We start from the raw sequence: 20,934 nt of genomic DNA, 5'->3' as shown, positions 1-20,934 counted from the left end.
CAGCTTCCCCTTCACCTTCCTCCATGATTATAAGTTTCCTGAGGCCTCCCCAGAAACAGAAGCCTTTATGGCCTGCAGAACCATAAGCCAATTAAACCTTTTTATCTTTACAAATTACTCATTCTCAGGTAGGTCTTTATAGGGATTTGAGAATGGACTAATACACCTAATCACTACCTCCGCTGTCTTCCCAAGGGGAACAACTGTCTTGAATTCTAACACTAAATATTAGTTTTACCTATTTTTTGACTTCACACAGATGGTATTATACAGTATTTTTTCATTCTTCTGTTGATAGACATTTGAGTTATTTCCAGTTTCTGGCTATTAGGAATAATTATCCTGTGAGCATTCTTTATCTGTACACATTTGTATAGGGTATATACCTAGAAATAGGATAACATAGGGCATTCATACATTCAGTTTAGTAGATAATGCCAGTTTTCCAAAGTGGTTGTATTCAGTTTACATTCCAAAGGACAGTGTATGAGAATTTCTGTTAATCCACATCCTCCATAACACTTGGCCTTTTAATTTTGATTTTTAATTTTAGCCACTTAGGTGGTATACAGTGGTATAACAAAATGATTCTACTATATATTCCCTAGTACATAAAATGCTTATATAGAAATAATGAAAAAAGTAAACAATCCTATTAGAAAATAGATTATAGAGAGATGAACAGTTTACAGAATGATTCCCAAGAATTTGAAAAGATATTCAGCTTTACTCAGTGGAAATGCACACTAAAGTAAGACTGGGATATCTATTTACTATTTATCAAATTTGCAAAAATGCAAACTCAGACAGTGCACTCTGGTGAGTCCCTGGACAAATCAGCATCCTTATACATTGCTGTTAGAACTGTATGGTGTATGTTTCTCCATTATTTTATTTTCAATTATTTTGTATTTCTTTTAGATATGTCTTTTGTAAGCAGCATATAGTTGTTGGTTTTTATTTTCAGTCTGACTAGTTTTGACCTTTAATTGGAGAACTCCTATGTAATTGCTATCATTCTGGATTTAGTCTTTTAGTGCTTTGTATTCGTCATGCTGGTTTTAAGTTCTTTTCTTTTTTTTGCCACCTTTTAGGTTAGATTTTGAATAATTTTATATTTTCCCATCTATATGTGTTGCATAGAATTATGGTGTTTTTTTTTTTTTTTTGGTTGTTTTAGTAGGTTACTCTAGAGATTACAATATCCTTTAATTTAGTAAGGTCTAATATGAATTGATACTTCTACCCTTCTCAGATAGTGAAGGATCAGCACCCATCTGTTACTGTTGTTATTAGGTTAGTGCAAAAGTAATTGCGGTTTTGGCCATAATACGTGTTTTAATTCTATATATATGTTAAGCCACACAAGCCAGTATTTTTATTGCAGTTTATGCAATAAATATTCATATAGATTTACCAGTATAATTGTCCTTTTATTGCTCTTTATTTCTTCCTCCATCTCCAGGCTTTAAATCTAGAATCGTTCTCCTTCTGCCTAACGAATATCCTTAAGTTTACTTCCTCTAACATGGGTTTTCTGCTGATGTCAGATTGTCTCAGGTTTTATTCTCTGGAAGTATCTTTATTTTTCATGGATATTTATACTGGTATAGAGTTTTACCTTAGCAGTTGTTTTCATTGAGTAGTTGGAAAACATCTCTCAGTCTTTTGGTTTCCATTGCTTCTGTTGATAAGTCAACTTACAGTCTAATAGTTGTTCTTTTGGAGGTAATCTATAGGATGTTTTTCTGACTCTTGTATGCCTAGATGTGTGTTGGGACAGGAGGTAGGGGAAGTGGGAGTTGTATTTGTGTTTTGAATTTGTGACTTGGTTTCTTATCATTTTTGGAAAATTTTCTTATCTTCTTAAATACTGCTTTTATTCCATATTTTTTAACTGTTCCTAATAGGACTCCCGATAACATAAACATATACCTGTTCATAATGTCCCCTAAGTCTTCATTTTAATACAGAGTTATTACATTTTTATATTTTACTGATTGTCTTATAGTAGCTTTTCCCTTCCTAGAATTGGCTATTTTTACATAAGTGATGGTATATAGTGAATAATATCTTTGTAACTCCAAAACAATTATCTGATTATATGCTAAGGAGCACTGATCAGTGCATAGCCCTCTTACTTTGCCATAACATTTCCAAAGGCTTTCTTTTCTGGATTTACCTACCCTTTTCATCAAATAGTCTAATAATGGTTATCCAAACTCCTTAGCTAGCTTTCATAACATATTCTTTCTCTTGATGTCGAAAGTGTTCTCTAGGAAAATTAGTCTGTGCAGTAGGCATGATGTACAGGAAGGCAGAAGAGACTACAGATAGAAGGGAACAGGCAATGTATCAATACATGCATAAAGTAGTGAGGAATACATAGATCTGTTTGGACAATAGAATTTTGTCTTTTTTTTTCTTTGTTTAGCAAAATGGTACAAGCTTTTCTCTTCTTATATTTAACCTACTTCTCTTAAAATGCTGACACGAGTTTCCAGGTTATCTTCTCAAATGTTTCCACATTTATGGAAGGTATGAACTAGGAATAAGAACTTTTCTGTGACTAGCAGTAAGATTTCAAAAGTTAATTCCATATTTAAGCATTTTGTAATTATGTCACTTGGAATTGGCCTTTAGAAAAAGTGTGAATTTCTGACTGGTTGTGAAAAAAATTAGTCAAGAAAATAATCAGTAAATTTTTTGTTAACGTAGACCTTCAACATTGATGTACGGCAGTTACATTGGGCAGAATATATAGAGAACTACTGCATGGGAACTAAGAAGTACGTGTTGAATGAAGAAATGTCCGGCCTCCCTGCAGCCAGAAAACATCTGAACAAGTGAGTTTGATACATGGATTTGATTGCATCTTATTTTCTTTATGAAATATTCCACATTTTTTTTGGTAAACTGGTAGATTGAATAAAAGATATTGCTAATAATCTATGATAAGTGCTTACCTTTGTACTAGAACTATGGTAGTATACTGTAGCCTAAGATTGTTGAAACTTACTGTCTTCATCAGTTTATATCTTTCTTAGGATGAAGTTCAGGTGGAATTGAGTTTCAGAAATTACTATTATCTTTCTTTATATTGCTTCTTTAAAAGTAAAGGTATTAGAAGGAGGATATTGTAGGTAATCTATTTTAAAGGTTTTTTTTTTTTAATCCTCAGTAATCTTTGGAGGAAGAGAATACATCATTTGGCATAGAATATTTTTTCTTACATAAAATAGTTATAATTTCCTTTATCTCTTTATACAAGTAACACATACTATTTTTTTTTAATAATCAGAAGATAAAAAAGGAAAAATCACTGGTAATCTATCAAAGATACAGATAATTTTTAATGGTAATTGCTCATATTTGTAGTGATTTTATATGATTTTTATGACACTTTTTAAGACTTTCACATTATTATCCCTCTCATGCCTCATAATGTTATGAGACTTTGCAGATAAGCCAGTTAAATCGATGAGGAAATTGAGACTTAGGAAAGTTGTATTTGCCTAGGCCATATTGTATTGAGTGGCAAAGCAAACTAGAATATTGATCTTTGACTCCTTATTCAAAGCTCTTTTCTTTGCATTGTTTTTCTTACATTGCAGTCCTATCTTGCACTGCCTGCTGAAGTCACTGTAATTTATGTAATATGATTACATATCTAAAGGTTTGTATTTCTTTTAAACTCCATCAAAAACATCAAAATGTTTTAAAACATGAGCTGAGTAACATGTTGTTACTCTTTGAGAAAAGGGAAGATCCTCCTTTACCGAGTTAATGCCATGTTTTATGCTTGGATGAGGGCTTGTCCAGTTGTCCTTTGATCATGTGACTGTCAGCTGTAACTGAAGGAGTAAGTTACTTGTCTGACAACTTGTAAGCAACTAAAGATGTCAAAAAAATGCTCTATTTTGTCTGTACTATTATGCATGTAATGAACGAACCTTTTTAGATTAGATGAGAAGCTGTAGAAATTCAAGGAACATATCTGTTTTACCTACAGTATACTTAATGTCTAGTATGAGTTTCAAATTAATATGGATTTGAGCTTTGATTAAAAACTCAGTATTAATCATCTGCCATCCAACAATATTTTATTCTAGAAAATACTGTCTAACATATCTTTTGATTTGCTTTCCAGGTTGCGGAATATACGTTATGGTTTTAATACTATCCTTGTGATCCTCATCTGGCGCATTTTTATTGCAAGATCACAGATGGCAAGAAACATATGGTACTTTGTGGTTAGTCTGTGTTACAAATTTTTGTCATACTTCCGAGCATCCAGCACTATGAGATACTGAAGACCAAGAATTCAGCATTAGAACATCTATGCATATGGTGGTCTAAATGCCCAAAATGTAAAATGTACTTAAGTCATCTCACCTTTTGTCAAGACATTAAACCATCTTAGATTGGAGTGTGAAGTAAATTATGGTACACTTTATGTAACATTTTAATGTTTATGCTCATAAAACCTAGTGAACACACTGTGTTATGCCAGCTCAAATCTACATTAGCCACCAAAACCATGACTTAATACTTTGAGCCTAGAAGAAAGGGGTGGGATGAGGGCAGAAGTGGGGAAATAGGAACACTGACCAGTATAACTGTGCAATTCTGGAACATATTAACTAAAATATGCCTTAACATATAGTGAATTTCTAATTCTAATGTTCAGTGCAATGGAAGACATTTATTTGGACAGTAATACTAGCTAAGTTGGAAGATACTTGATTCTTCAGTGTTTGATTTTTTTCATTAATTGAAGTAGGTTTCAGGTTTTTTTTTTAATTATAACCAACCTATTTTCACATCATCTTGTAAGTTAAATGATATCAAACATGAAAGACATGTTCTCATTTTTCTTTTTCTGATACATATCATTTTTCTATAAGCAATCAGTTGCTTTTAAAATCAGAAGGCTATATTATTCTAATGACCCTCCTGAATCTAAATGGGTTTGAGAATCCATATCAACATATGCTATGTGTTTTTTGACGGAAAGTTAAAACAAATTCAGTAAAACTGTTAGTATCAAAAATAATAGGAATACAGTTTTCTTGTCGACATTATGATCAAATAAAAATCCTGTGAGATTGTGTTTATGTTTTGAAGCAGGAGGATTTCTTAAGACTTTGTTGGAAGTGGGAATTGGGAGGGATTCACCATACTTGTGTTCTCCTCCCTTTATAAACTTAATTCATAGGACTTTCAAAAGGCTTGTGCTATCTTTCCAATGAAAACTGAAAGTGCATTATCATGGAAGAATGTATTTGCAGGTAGTAATAACATTTAAAAAAAAGTTCTCATTTGTAAACACATACTAATTTTGCCCTCGAAAGATGAATTCCTTCAAGAAAAAAAAATAATGCTTAAGATAATGTGTATGAAATTAAATAAAGGACTTTATTTACATACCACATAAAGTAGCAAACTGTTGAATGAGTTTGAAGATATCATTTATTTTTTATGCATGTGGTTTTAGCTTTAGAAAGAAATGCATTATAGAAACAATAGCCAGAAAATTGATGTATATTTTAATGATACATTAAAATTCCCTTTTAATCATAATAGCTAACTCTACTTACTATTTTAGCATACATTTGGTTCAACAGATTGTTCAGTGTAACACTTCTAATTAAGTTGATCAAGTTGTACTGTATTAAATAATCAGTGTATCTGAAGTATGTTTAAAGAGAATGGTTCAGAATATACAAAGTTACATGGAACTTTACATCTTAAAACTTTGTCAACTTTTAAATGCAATGTGTAAGAAGTTTATTTTGCTATTGTGAAAAACTAAATGTAAAGGAAATCACCTACTTTCATACAGGTGTATAAACTTGAAAAGGAAAAATGCTTCCATATTGAAGCCAGATTTTCTGTAGTAAAACTTTTAAATATTATTTTAAAAGAAATATGTATATAAATATCTCTATATTCTTTGGAATGATACTAAAGTCTCTGGTCTAGGACCATACCTTACATAAAGGTATAAGAGACCATGACAGTGTCTGAAAATGGAATAAATGATGCCTTTGATTTAAAGTGGCCCACATAATATACATTGAGTACGCCATCTCTCCAAATGTATTTCCATAATGTGTTGAAAACGTGCTCACATTTGTATGATTTTTATACTTCTGCCGAATAGACTTAGAATCAGAGGAATTGTCTTTGTGTCTTGCAAAAGAGTTGGGGACAACTTGGGCAGGCCTATGAAGTGCATAGGGAGTGTATGTCTTCTGAACTTTTTTATTGTTCTTGTAATCTAACTTAAGGAAATGTTAACTGGGAGGGTGCTGAGGCCACTGCATTAATTTTGTGTGTTTAGAATTCTGTTGTCAACAGAAAACTAATGAATAAATTAGCTTGTTATTCTGGAATTTAAAGTTCTAAAATTAGTATCAAGAGTATGTAGTGTTAATTCTCACCAACTAGACTTTGAACTTAAGTCAAACTTAAAGATTTGAGAAATCATTTGTGTCATTTACTAGACATGATTTTTAGTTCTGTTTGATTATGTTTTCTACACAGACTCCTTATTTAACAGGATAGCCTACTAAATTGAATGTTTCTTATTTCATTTAAATTATTTGATTAAACTGTATTCTAAAACATTGGGGTTTTTTCCTCCTATTCACTCCTAATCCTGGCATATACATTTGTAAATTGTGATGTCATTGGGACTACATTTAAATTTGAGTTGGCAACATTAACATGTCCTAAGACTCAGTGCAGAGAAGCATGGCAGTACGTTCTTTGACTTAAGAATGGCATAAAATAATAATTTTTGAACCTGTGTAATAAAGCTTGAAAGCAGGGAAAATAATTTCCTTTTCCCCTTTTTTTATGTTGTCTGTAGGAATTGATTTGGGATTTTATTTTGTGTTTTTTTTAATGTAAATTGATAATATTTTATAGGAAGTAAATAGAAGCATTATTGGGTGCCTTTGTTTGTAAACCAAAAAGTAATAAATGAATCCCTATATTTCCATCATAGTATTTATTGTATTTTTATGTTCTGAAAATTATCCATGAAACAATATGGTTAGGATTACAGGAAGCAGTCCTTACTTACACTTCTTGTCTCTTTTAGGTGAACTTGTGTTATTTTGTTTGTTTGTTTTGAGATGGAGCAGGAGTGAAGTAGCATGATCTCAGCTCGCTGCAACCTCCCGCCTCCTGGGTTCAAGTGATTCTCCTGCCTCAGCCTCCCAAGTAGCTGGAACTACAGGCATGTGCCACCACACCCAGCTAATTTTTGTATTTTTTAATGGAGATGGGGTTTCACCGTGTTGGCCAGGATGGTCTCAATCTCTTGACCTTGTGATCCGCCCACCTTAGCCTCCCAAAGTGCTGGGATTATAGGCATGAGCCACCTCGCCTGGCCGTGTTAATTCTTATGTCCTAATTGTATTTAATTTGAGTTGCTCACACAGCATTTTAGGAGGAGCATACAGGCAGGATGACTACTTTGTTTTAAAGTGTTATTTTTATGTATTATCTGGAATGAGGCAGTTTTTTTTTCTGTTTTCTAAAAAGAGTAACCAAGAGACCTCTAGGGTATCATTAGGTTCCAGCTGCTCTCCTCCACATTGAATGATATCCTGTTAATTTATAGGTACATTTGTAGTAATTTATATGTCTATTGAATAAGAGATAATTCATTAGTAATAGAAATTAACCCTTTTGGAGCAGGGGAGAGCATGAGGCTGGTGTCTGGTAAACGTAAATGGCCTTCTGAGCATGCTCTTCTAGGCTGACTCCCAGCCCTGACTTGAAACCGTTAGCGCTGACTTGCTCTGTTTTGAGAAAAATTTTCCAACCTTTTGCATGAGAAACTAGAAAAAGGGATGTATGCCATGTAACTAGATTACAGAAATGAGTTAATAGTCTGTGATAAAAGATATATGAAATATTTTCTTACTGAATTAATATTTTTGTCTTGAAGCATTTTCTAGTAATAGAATGTATTTGTCTTTTTTCTTGGTAGTACCTTCTTAGCATACATCTTTGCTACCCTTAAGATGCTAAACAAATCACCTTTGTCAGTTAAGCATAGTTGTGCAAAAATTGTTAAATAATTCTTTTGATTTGTCTTTATTAAAGAAAAATTTGAGTAACATTAAGTTTGATGTGCTCCTTTGCAAGTTGATGTCTCTAAAATTCATTTATTTAGAAAAAACGTAAGTGATAAGTGTAATGTTTTTGCTGTGGGCCTGAACTCAGAGAAATAAGGATATAATTGGTTTTTGGCCAGAGATCACAGATTATATCTATAATATCTTTAATTTTATACAAGGGGAAAGAGAGACAACCAAGATTTTTCTGAATTCATTTTTTAAGAAAAGTAAACATTCTTAGTTACTGTCTTTAAAATTCCTTTCTCTTCTAGACATACAATTTTCATTTTTAAAGTTCCATGAATTTAAATTAGGTGTCTTCCAAAGATGCTTTAGAGGCAGAATTCCTTTATTTTCTACAGTTGTTGTACAGTAAACCTAATTCTCTTTCTCTCTCGTATAAATAAGTTCCTTTCCCTTGTCTTGAGCAAGGTGTAACTAAAAAATTTTAGGTTGAGCCATATAAAAATGCTAATATGTTTTTGACCTATAAGGAATTTTATATGACTCAGTCTAGTTTTATCGCTGCCTTTTTTCTTTCATTTCCTAACAAATACACCTGAACCAAAACAGATGGGTGTAGTTTTATTACAGTAGTCATCCAGATTATTTATTTTATCAGTACTTAGTTGTTTGACATTTAATACCTAACTTTCTGCTTTATGTCACATCTTAAACAGGTTCTTGTCATTTCCCCTAACTTCTCCCAAGTTGCTTGTTGGTTTCTTGAGAGCAAAACCAGATTGCACATTTAATGTTATATAAACAACACTAGCTAACATTTGTTAAGTACTTAACAATGTACCAGGCACTGCTCTCAGCATTTTGTATGTAATAACCCACTTATGCCCTCTGTGTTTGTGTGATAACTAAGGTACACGATGTTAATAAAGTACCCCAGGTTACACTACTAGTAGCAGAGCCAAGACTTGAACTCAGACTAGTTCTAAAGTCCACACTCTAGTCCATTATACTATACTGTCTTTCACCCTAGGAATACAGGTATTTCTGGACTATTCAGAGTTTCCCTGACTAGTACTAAATGTTTTTGTTAACTTCATTTCAAAAACACAGCATTCATCCATTCAACAAATTTTGAGTGCCTGTTAAGATTTAGGCACTGTGTCTTATATTGCAATTACCTGTGTCACATACCAAACTAAGCTGCTCAGTGGCCTAGACCTGAATATGACACAATGCCTTTCCTTAGGATTTTACGATTTGATATGGATAAACAAGCAGATAATTTTAATATGTAATGACAGAAGAACAACATACTAAAAGCACAGAGGAGCAATTTCCTGCTTATTTCAAGAAAGCTTATACAAACAGAACTTTTGAATTGTGGTTTTAAGTCGGATTGGTAGAATGGTGGGGTAGAGAAGCATCCAGGCATCAGAAAGAGCATTTGCAGAGGCTGGGAGGTGTAAGGAAGAGAGAGGACATGTTTTGGTGATAGAAGTGAGGATAGCTAAAGAAAGATTAGGCTGGAGAGATTGTTGAGCCATCTGAGGGTCTTTGTGCGCTCAAAATTCACTATAGGCTATGGAATGGCTATTACAAAAACACAATAGAAAGGATTTCCTAGCAAAAGCACATGTTACCCAAACTAACTTTTTTGTTGTTGGTCACCTAGAGATGTTAACGCAACATGTAATGCAAATGCCCCAATGTTAGAAACCACAGTTGACAAACTTTACTGTATTTTATTCAATAAGAATTGATTAGCTGTTCGTGGTCCACTAATGTAAAATCATGCTAAGTACACCTTTCTAAATTGTTAACAGATCATAAAGTACTAACAGATGCCCTTACACCTTCAGGGTTTTTCCTTAAGATGTTTTTCCAAAGAAATCTAGTTGTCTAGATTGAGGGCCAACTTGATTCCTGGTTTATGGATAGGTTTGATGACTCTGCTGAGCTCAGTAATGCTGAAGTGGTTAGGAGGGTGGGCCGTGCATGTGACACTTGATGGAGCACAGTAGATGGAACACTGCCCTGCCTGTATCATCTGGCTTCTGCAGTATGCCAGAATGCATCTTACAGACCTGGGTTCATGTTTTGATTTTTCCCTTCTCTGGTACAAGAGACAGTACTCCATGCACTGTAAGAACTGCCTACCTTGCTCTGAAATTCCCCAGACCTCAACCCTTAGTTCCCTCAGTGTTCAATATTATTCTAACTCATACCACATGATAAACACCCTTCTGTTGCTCATGTATTGTCAGATGTACTTTACCTTCAAGCACATTGTATATATCCATACTCTGTTAGTTTTACTAGACCGCTAGATTCTAGGTCATTATAGAGTAAATGTATAGTTATTAAATAAATGTCAGTATTTGGGTGCTGGAGTATCCAGAAATCCTCCTTGGCACTAGGTAGACATATTAGTAATCAAATACACACACAGAAACCATCCTGTAGGGGGAAAATGGAAGCGCCCCTTAGAGCAGAAAGGAAATCTTTTTTTCACTTAGTGGAGAAAAATGCAAGGGGGAAATGTTAACTTTGAGACATTCTAAAACGCCAGTTCACAGGCTTTTTCACAAAGCCTGAGTATACTGTACAAATCTAGCTTCATCTCTTTGAAAGCCACTTATGCTTGTTTGCCTACCCTCGTCACATTTGCTACTCTTCTTTTTGTCACATAGTTCTTTGATCCTGTCTGCTCTTGCCTTCCCCATCTCCCATTTGAAACCTCCCTTGCCAGCTGCAATGAGCTTTCCAGGATCAGCTGGCATTCTTCTTCTAGGGGACTGGGCTTTTATAAGGTCCACACACAAGAAGAATTTGATACTTTTGGAAATAACTGAGCAGTTAAAGGTTAGTGTTGAAAGCGATTCTTAAAGAGCATTGAATATTGGTAACTTGCTACACTGACTCCAATTTTATCACTGACCCTTGTGGGGTGTGTGTGTGTGTGTGTGTGTGTGTGTATCCTATTCCTTTTATGTGACCACTCAACAAATAAAAGGTGCTATCAAAGAAAGAATATTGGTTTGTGTGGTAAAACCTTTTTCGAAATATAAATAATAGTTGTTAAAAAGCAGAGAAGATTTGTCTAACATTATGCTTATTTAATTCCTTAATTTGGATGATTCCTCTGAGCTCACACTCTTCCATTATTGCTAGGGCTCTTGAAGAATCAGATTATGAGTTTATAAAACCCCAGACTGAAAATGCCATCTCCTTGGATGATGCCAATCACTTCGCAATCCACAAACCACAACAAGCTCTAAGTTTATTCTAGCTAACCCCCAAACCAGGATCTCACACCTGGCCAGGTCAAGATAATTGGCTAACTTTTTAAACACAGAAGTTCTATGGACTGACCCCTGGAGTTTCTTTTTTTTTTTTTTTTTGAAACAGAGTCTCATTCTATCACCCAGGCTGGAGTACAGTGGTGTTATCTTGGCTTACTACAACCTCTGCCTCCAGTATTCAAGCAATTCTGACTCAGCCTCCCGAGTAGCTGAGACTACAGCCAGTGCCACTGCACCTGGATAATTTTTGTATTTTTTGTAGAGACAGGATTCCACCACATTGACCAGGCTATTCTCGAACTCCTGACCTAAAGTGATCCATCCACCTTGGCCTCCCAAAGTGTTTGGATTACAGGTGCGAACCACCACACCCAGCCTGACCTCTAGAGTTTCTGATTAGAGAAAAGCCCAGGGATCTGAATTTTAAACATTCTTTCCCAGTGACTCTGATGATCCAGATGTGATTGTCCCTGCCCTAAGCCAGGGGTATGCAGCAGGATCATTTGAGGAGCTTAATAGACATAGAGGTATCTAGGCCCCACCTAGGAGCCGTGTATCCCAGACAAGTGGGACAGGGACTATACATTTATAATAATCTTTGTGAGTGATTTGGCATACTTAGGGTATTGAAGATCCACCTAAACCTTTTCAAGAAATGTTTTGCCACTCTTGGGAAAAAAATTCCAGCATTTTTCCCAAATAAGACAAAAGTAGATGACAACAATGTGCACAGTTGCAATTCTTTAGCATTTTTCAGCAAATTCTGCTGCCATTTTAGTACAAACATTCTGTTGTTTTTATAAATAAATACACCATATCTGCATCTCTAACATACTATTCCATGGTAACTCCCGAGCAGAAGTACTTGTAAAATTAAAAAAATAATATAATACCAGCCTGGGCAATATAGTAAGACCCTGTCTCTTCAAAAAATAAAGAATTAGCCAGGCATGGTGTTATGTGCCTGTTTGTCTCAGTTACTGGAGGTGGGTGGGGGTGGTTGGGTAGGGGAGCTGAGGCGGGAGGATCACTTGAGCATAGGAAGTCGAGGCGTGATTGCACCACTGCAGTCTGGCCTGGTGAGAGAGACAGAGAAAGACCTTGTCAAAAACAAAAACAAAAACAAAACTATAATTAAAAACTCTTCCGTAAGGACAGAGAAGCAGAATTGTACTGTGGAAAGAAAGAGACTAGATACAAATTTTCTGCCACTCACCAGCTGTGTGGTCATGAATGAGTCATTTAGCCTCTCAGCTTTAGTTTCCACTGCTGTAAAATCCCTACCTGGGAAGGTGTTTGTAAGGATTTAAATGGTACAATGAATAGAAAATGCATGGTACATAGAAAATACTCAGTAACTCTTCCCTCAGAATTACCAAAAAAAGTCCCAAACTATGAAAGGAATTTCATTAGAATTATATTAATACACCCTAATTTATATTTTCCATTTTTATGCTATGTTTTTCCCATTTCTAACATTCTATCACATTTTCTTATTTTAAACTATTTTTAAGGATTACAGATTCTGAAAATTTTGAGTAAAAACATAAAACATTAGTTCCCTTTTCTCTTTGTGGTGTTAATAATATCTCTTTGCTTGAGCACCTCCCCCACTGTGGCTTTTCTGCAGCCAGCAGTTTTTGGCCACTGAGATTGGAAGGATCTTCTCTATCTTTCCCACCCAAGGACATAATTCCTACTCACTTCTTCCAAAGGCAGAAGAATTCCTCAGTTTGCGGCTTCCAAATTATCTATCCCTGTGGGTTTTTGTTGTTGTTTTTTGTTGTTAGCCAGAACTCAGACAATTCACCCTCTTTCCCACCTCCAATGGTCTGTAGTCAGCCAGTTTTCAAGCAAACAATGGTTTATCTTCCCTTCTGGGAGTGAGAGATTTATAGCATGTAACTTGGGCCCTATTTGTTTCCCAAGAACATTTTGGGAGTTTCCCTCCTTTTGCATGTATTTAAAAGAGATTAACCTGAAACACAAAATAATTTGATTTTTCTAATTATGTAACTTAGCTCCTAAGAGCATTTCACATTCCACTAGCCTTGTAGTTCTCCGTGCTGAAAAATTATAGACACAGGATGAGTAGTGGCTTATAATTCATAAAAACTTTAAACTGTCCAGAAACAAGCTCCCAGTTAACTGAAATGGGAAGGAAATCATCCACTTAGCCACATACGCATTTAAAAATGTTGCAGTTGAGCTAGGTTCCTTCATCAGAACCAAAACTCTAAGCCAGAATAGTTTCGCTTACAACTAGAAATTGCAGAACACATGTGTTTAGCAATAGTTAAATCACAGGTTCTTAGCTCTAGTTTTGGGTCTTTTTTTTTTCTTTCAGACAGAGTCTCACTTTGTTTCCCAAGCTGGAGTGCGGTAGCACGATCTTGGCTCACCACCCTCTCAGCCTCCCGGGTTCAAGCAATTCTCATGCCTCAGTCTCCTGAGTAGCTGGAACTACAGTTGCCTGCCACCATGCCCACCTAATTTTTGTATTTTTAGTAGAGATGGGGTTTGCCATGTTGCCTAGGCTGGTCTCGAACTCCTCACCTGAAGTGATCCACCTGCCCTGGCCTCCCAAATTGCTGGGATTACAGGCTTGAGCCACCATGCCTGGTGTAGTGATTTGGGTCGTGTTGCTCCAGGCATTCCGTCCAGCTTTCTCAGCCATTGTCATTTTCAAAAGAGTGTGTACAATGTTTCTACAGTCAGTTGCCAGGGTTTTTTCTAGGCTTATTCTTTTTTTTTCATTACAGTTTAAATGAATACATTCACAAAATAAACCTGGTTATCTTTTATCTTTTTTCCTTGGCTAGAACTTCCTAGTTATTTCAACTGAGTGAAGTTTCTAATTCTGATTCAATCCTCACCCTAACCTCCTTCCCCTAAGAGGAGGGTTCCTATGCTCCGTGTTCCTCCTTGACCCCTGCAGAGCCCTCTCCTCTCTTTTCCACACTGCTGTTTGCCACAGCAAGCTGACCTTTGCGGATGACACATTTGGGTTCCCTTGTCCTCTGGCTTCCAGTGGAGTTCAGCCAATGAGGGGCATTGGCAGGAGTAGAGGACCAGAGAGAGGACTGGGGGCGGGGGGGTTAATCCTCAGTCACTCCCTATGGGCTCTGGCTTGGCAGTGGTTGCCTTCCTCTACCAAATGCCAGTGCTTCCATAGGGTGGCCCTGCTCTAGAGGCATTTCTTAGAGTTCCAATAACTGCCACCTCCCCTTGCCCTGCCATTATCGCCACTGTTTCACCATCCCTTGTTGGGTTCCATAACCCTGCTCACATGTTTGTAAATAGTCCCTTCCTTAAACTCTGTTACTTTTCTGAGGATGCCGCTTCCTGCTGGACTCAGGTTCTATGAGAGTCTTGCTGGTCCCAAAGCCTGAGGTGTCTGGGCACAGGATGCAGTTGAGCTTTGAGGAACTGGGGAAGCTGCAGTAAATCCAGAAATGAGGGATGAGGATGATGTAGGGAAGATGTGCGCGTGGAGTGAGGTCAGGGGCACAGCAGTGGGTGTCTGTGACAGGTGGGAGGGCCACAGACTCAGAAAGCTTAAGCTTTCACAAGACACTTTTCTTTTGGAGAAAAGTGAGAGGAAAAAGGGGATCAGCCTGAACTCTCAGGTTGTTTTCTGCTGGGGCAAATTCTCTTGCACACAGGCAGTAGGGGAAGGAAACCAAAATGGAAGCACAACTTGTCTGAACTTGGTGGCCTGCTTTGCCCACTCCACGTGTGGTCATTTTATGCCTTCTCTACTCTCCACAAGTTCCTAATCAGTCCAGATTCTTTCTCTCAAATAACAGAGACCATCGCTCATGGAGCCCCTCCACTTAATAGACTTTGAATGCTGCCACACTCCTGGGTCTCAGGCGCATCCCTCATCCTTTAAGGCCATCATCCAACCTGTGCTCATGTGCCCTTTTCCCCTTGACCATTCCAGGATGTCTTCCTATCAATTATTCCTTCTGGCCTTTTGCTATCCACTTCCTTCCCTTTAGCCTGGCAGCCTGCTCAGATATACTCCATGGAGAGACAGGCACTCCCTGTACTGGCTCCTCCTCACATGAATGCCTCTTTTTTCTCTCCTTCCACCTCTAAACTTCAGAGTGGTCTATCCTTTCTTTCTTAACTCCCTCCCTTGCCACCCATACTTCAGCATGTTGCAATCTGGCTAGGCACATCTGATGCAGTCAGATGCAATCAGGACTTACTTTTCAGCAAGTCTGCACCGTTTGGTACTGTTGACCAATTCATTTTCCTTGAGTTTCTCCCTTCCTTTGACTGTACCTATCACAGTGATATCTTGGTTTTCCCAATCTACTTTGTTAACTTTTTTTTCCTTTTTGGCCACTCTTTACATATCAATGTCCTGCAAAGCTCTACCCTCAGCACTCTTCTGTCCTTTAGATGCTCTCTGGCAGTAACCCAGCCACAAACAAAACTTCCCCTCTGATGATCCCAAATCTATATCCTCAGCTCAGACACCTCTCCTGAGCTTCAGATGCACAGGTCTACCTGTCAACTCCCAAAAGGTATCACGGACATCTTCAAAAAGAACTTCCCACCTTCTAATTCTTCCTCCTCCCATGTTATCTCTCTTAGTCAGTGTCTTCAATACATGTGGTTACTCAAGCCATAAACCTGGGAGTTGTCCTTTTCCCTTCTACTTACGAACCTGCCCCTATCCCCCGCTTCTCCTCCTCCTGCTTCTCCACTTCCTCTTCCTTTTCCTCCTCCTGCCCTCCTTAACTACTGCTCAGCCCTGGTCCTTATAACCTCTTACCTCAATCTTTCCAACAGCCTTCCTAGTAGGTCCACTCCTCCTCTTTGACACTCTTCAAATGTATTCCAGGTGACCAGAACAATCTTTTTAAAGCACACAGCTAATTATCCTCTCCTCTGCTAAACACCTTCAAGGCCTCCCTGCTGCCTGAAAGTACAATCTCCTCAATGTCATCTCTAAAACCATCTTTCATTTGGCTTCTGTTGACTCCTCCAACTTCCCTTCACCTTCCCTGCCCTGCATTTTACACTCCAGCAACACCAAGCTGAGGCCTCTGCAACTTTACTTATGCTGTTCCTGTCTGGAATGTCACCCCTATGTCATCCCTTCAACTTTTCCTATTAATTGCTTAATGCTCAATTTAGATGCCCCTTGTCCAAGATACACTTGTCTGGTTTACATGCCCTTTTCTTGTCTTGCAACCAGATAGCTTTCGTCACTGCTACATTGTAGTTACATATGCAAAACAGTGTTCTAGTTGAGCCCAAACTGGAAGTCAAACTGGTGGACCAGACACCCTCTTGGACTCTTATATTTACATGAGCTGATTGATATGCATGAGGGTAAGTGGGAGAGAAACAGTAAGTGTGAGATGGAAGACTGAGAGAAGAGGGAGATAAAAGGACATTTTTTTATGGGGGGTATATGCTTTCTACCAAGCCCCTTGAAATGTTTGTTAGTCCTGACGGAGAGATGAGTTACAGATGTTGTGAGACTCTGGGCTCAAGCAGAAAGGGAACAGCCATTTTTGGGTGGATGGAGGCTCCCTTATGTAGATGTGACAACAGAGGATGTTGACAGGGGAGAACCAGGGCAAGCTGAAGGGTGGGGCCAAGTGTTGCTTAAAACCGATGGATTGGTTCATGATTATATGCCAAATATTCCTTGGGAACTCCAAGAAGTATTTGAGAGATGGTGGATGGGAGGCAGGACTAGATTATAGCTTCCACTCGGATGAATGAGCAGCATGATGAGGCTTGCATCATGAATTTTGCTCCAGAATGACTGCAGGAATAAATCAGGAAATCTGAGAGGACCCACAGACTCCCTGAAAGAAGTGGGTTGCTCCTGCAGGACCTGGGAGATATGCCAAATGCTGTGCTGATATCAACAGCTGAGAGACCCATAGATGGTTTACATCACAAGACTCTGTGCAGACAAACCCCAATACCTGTCAGGAGCCTGGTAGACTTGCTGGGTGGTTAGATCCAGAAGAGAGATAATAATCACTACAGTTCAGATCCCAGGAAGCCACATCCATAAGAAAAGGGGAAGAATACTACATCAAGAGAACACCCCATAGGACAAAAGAATTTGAACAGCAGCCTTCAGCCCTAGATCTTCCCTCTGGCAGAACCTACCCAAATGAGAAGGAACCAGAAAACCAACTTGGTAACATGACAAAACAAGGTTATTTAACATATCCCCAAAATCACACTAGCTCACCAGCAATGGACCCAAACCAAAAAGAAATCCCAGATTTACCTGAAAAAGAATTCAGCAGGTTAATTATTACGCTAATCAGGGAGGCACCACAGAAAGGTGATGAAGCCCAATGTACGGAAATCCAAAAGATGATACAAGAAGTAAAGGTAGAAATATTCAAGGTAATAGATAACATAAATAATAATCAAAACTTCAGGAAACAATGAACATACTTATAGAAATGCAAAATCCTCTGGAAAGTCTCAGCAATATAATTGAACAAGTAGAAAAAACAAATTCAGAGCTCAAAAACAAGGTCTTTGAATTAACCCAATCCAACAAAGACAAAGAAAAAGGAATTAAGAAAATATAAACAAAGCCTACAAGAAGTCTGGGATTATGTTAAACAACCAAACCTAAGAATAATCGGTATTCCTGAGAAAGAAGAGCAATCTAAAAGTTTGGAAAACGTATTTGGTGGAATAATTGAGGAAAACTTCCCTGGCCTTGCTAGAGATCTAGACCTCCAAATACAAGAAGCACAAAGAACACCTGGAAAATTCATTGCAAAAAGATCATCACCTAGGCATATTGTCATCAGGTTATCTGAAGTTAAGATGAAGGAAAGAATCTTAAGAGCTGTAAGACAAAAGCATCAGGTAACCTATAAAGAAAATCTATCAGATTAACAGAAGATTTCTCAGCAGAAACCCTACAAGCTAGAAGGAATTTGGGCCCTATCTTCAGCCTCCTGAAACAAAACATTTATCAGCCAAGAATTTTGTACCCAGTGAAACTAAGCTTCATATTTGAAGGAAAGATACACTCTTTTTCAGACAAACATTGAGAGAATTTGCCACTACCAAGTCACTACTACCATGTCTAAAAGGAGCTCTAAATCTTGAAAGAAATCCTGGAAACACATCAAAACAGAACATCTTTAAAGCATACATCTCACAAGACCTGTAAAACAAAAGTACAATGTAAAAAGCAAAACATATAGGCAACAAATAGCATGATGAATGGAGTAGTACCTACCATTTTAATACTAATGTTGAGTGTAAATGACCTAAATGCTCCACTTAAAAGATACAGAATTACAGGATGGATAAGAATGCACCAACCATCTGCTGCCTCCAACAGACTTAACTAACACATAAGGACTCATACAAACCCAAGGTAAAGGGGTGTAAAAGACATTTCATGCTAACAGACACCAAAAGCCAGCAGGAGTAGCTATTCTTATATGATACAAAACACACTTTAAAGCAGCAGCAGTTAAAAGGCAAAGAGGGACATTATATAATGATAAAAGGCCTTGTCCAACAAGAATATATCACAATCCTAAACATATATGCACCTAACACTGGAGCTGCCAAATCTATAAAACAATTACTAATAGACCTAAGAAATAAGATAGACAGCAACACAGTAATAGTGGGGGACTTCAATACTCCACTGACAGCACTAGACAGGTCATCAAGGCAGAATATCAACAAAGAAACAATGGATTTAAACTATATGCTGCAACAAACGAACTTAACAGATACATACAGAACATTCCATCCAACAACCACAGAATATACATTCTATTTAACAGCACATGGAACTTTCTCCAAGAGAGACCATATGATAGGTCACAAAACGAGCCTCAATAAATTTAAGAAAATTGAAATTATAACAAGCACTCTCCAGTGGAATAAAACTGGAAGTCAACTTATAAAGGAACCTCCAAAAGCATGCAAATAAGTGGAAATAAAATAACCTGCTCCTGAATAAGCACTGGGTCAAAAACAAAATCAAGATCAACTCCTCCAGGAAAGAAGCAAAATGAAGTTCAGACACTTTTGAAAATGAAGCAAGTGAAACACATCTGCAAAAATTAGTGCAAAAAAAGAAAAAAACAGGAAGGAAATGCAATCCCATTCATGCTGACTGGGAAAGAATGGAAGAAAGTGGTGTAAGAAGAACTGCTAAATCGGCAGACAAAAATAAGTACTCAACAACATGAGGCTATTACAACTACAGCATCTTCAAAACTTTCAGAGAAACCAACTGAGTTGATCACTTCTAAAATGATAGGACCACTTAGTACCCAGCTCTCTGTTGAAAAGAGACCTTGGCCACAGAAATTTAATTGAAAACTCAGACAAAAGGAAAGCTGTCCTATGACAAAAGAAAGAAATCAATAAGTAAAGCCGTCGACTCAGGTACTTCCAACATTGTGCATATTTGGTGTCTAGAGGGAAAGAAAACCAGTGACATCATGGAGTTAAATATTGTTTTGCTCACATTTGAGAAAACCCTCCTAGAGTATAAACAAAGAATATAATCTAAAATTGTAAGAAAGTCATTAACACATTTTAATATTAAAAATAAAATGTTTAAAGAAGTCCAGATGTTGAAAAATTTGAAAAGGAAGAATGCTATGATGATTTCAGATATCAAGAAGAATAGGCAATGTTTGATTGACATCCAGGATGAACTGCTTTGGTGAGAGCCACAGCTGAAACAACTACAAACAAAATGTGATGGACATAAGGAGAGAAAATCTTCCCTTAGGAATGCAGCATATTTCTTATCTAATTTAAAACAGCTTTATCAAGATTATTCAGATGTTCAGGAGAAAGAACCAAACATAAAGGAAACGTATAATTCATCCAGCCATCCAGCTCTGTTATTTAAAGCAAGAAGGCTTTTGGGAGCTGAAAACCACCTACAAAATATCAGCCATCAATTAGAGAAGCTCCTTGATCAGAAATGAGAGGTGCGACCTTCTAAAATGTGCCTACAGAAAGATTAGTCTCATGCTACTGTCTGTTACCTTCTGAAACTATACTTTCATAAATAATTTTTTTTTGCAAAGAAGAATGGCCTAGTTACCAGAATCTAATATTTGTCATTCAAATTAAATGACTGTGAACAATGTTAAATGACATCCGTTTTTCAAATAGTTTTAAAGGCCATGATCATCTTTTCTGGCTATCTTGAGTAATAAATTTTAAAATGATGACATCATCTCTTATCAGCCTCAGATATCAGAGTTTTAATAACTATAAAATGAAGTTGACGTGAACATTGACTAATTTCGATTAATAAGGAGAATTCCACTGAACGTTAGTACACCAAAGCTAGTTTTCGGTAAAACTGGTTTATAGAAGTAAAAAGCAAAAAACTGGAAAATACGGTGATAAAACTTAGTGTATGTAAACAGGTTTAATAATAATATATTTGTTATTGAATCTCACAGACATCAGGCAAATTATAGCCTGGTGACATAAGTGCCCATAATGAATTAGGTACTTGTATGGTACTT

General features: G+C 37.0%; 1 protein-coding gene and 1 pseudogene across 1 annotated transcript in view; both read left to right on the top strand.

Moving 5' to 3' along the window:
- The window catches only part of FAR1 (fatty acyl-CoA reductase 1), a 64,056-nt gene extending 55,916 nt beyond the window's left edge, over positions 1-8,140 (top strand). The window contains exons 11-12 of the mRNA XM_012456608.2: positions 2,719-2,846; positions 4,151-8,140. Coding sequence (XP_012312031.1) covers positions 2,719-2,846; positions 4,151-4,313 — 291 coding nt within the window. The 3' untranslated portion in view covers positions 4,314-8,140. The remainder of the gene's footprint in view (positions 1-2,718; positions 2,847-4,150) is intronic.
- A 9,504-nt stretch (positions 8,141-17,644) lies between these two features.
- Positions 17,645-20,382, top strand: LOC105720001 (centromere protein U-like; annotated as a pseudogene).
- The last annotated feature ends 552 nt before the right edge of the window (positions 20,383-20,934 follow it).

The sequence above is a fragment of the Aotus nancymaae genome, unplaced genomic scaffold (genome assembly GCF_030222135.1).
Source record: "Aotus nancymaae isolate 86718 unplaced genomic scaffold, 86718_ANA_hifiasm-v0.15.2.pri h1tg000059l, whole genome shotgun sequence".
Classification (NCBI taxonomy): Eukaryota; Metazoa; Chordata; class Mammalia; order Primates; family Aotidae; genus Aotus; species Aotus nancymaae.
This window is presented reverse-complemented; position numbering and strand designations above follow the sequence as displayed.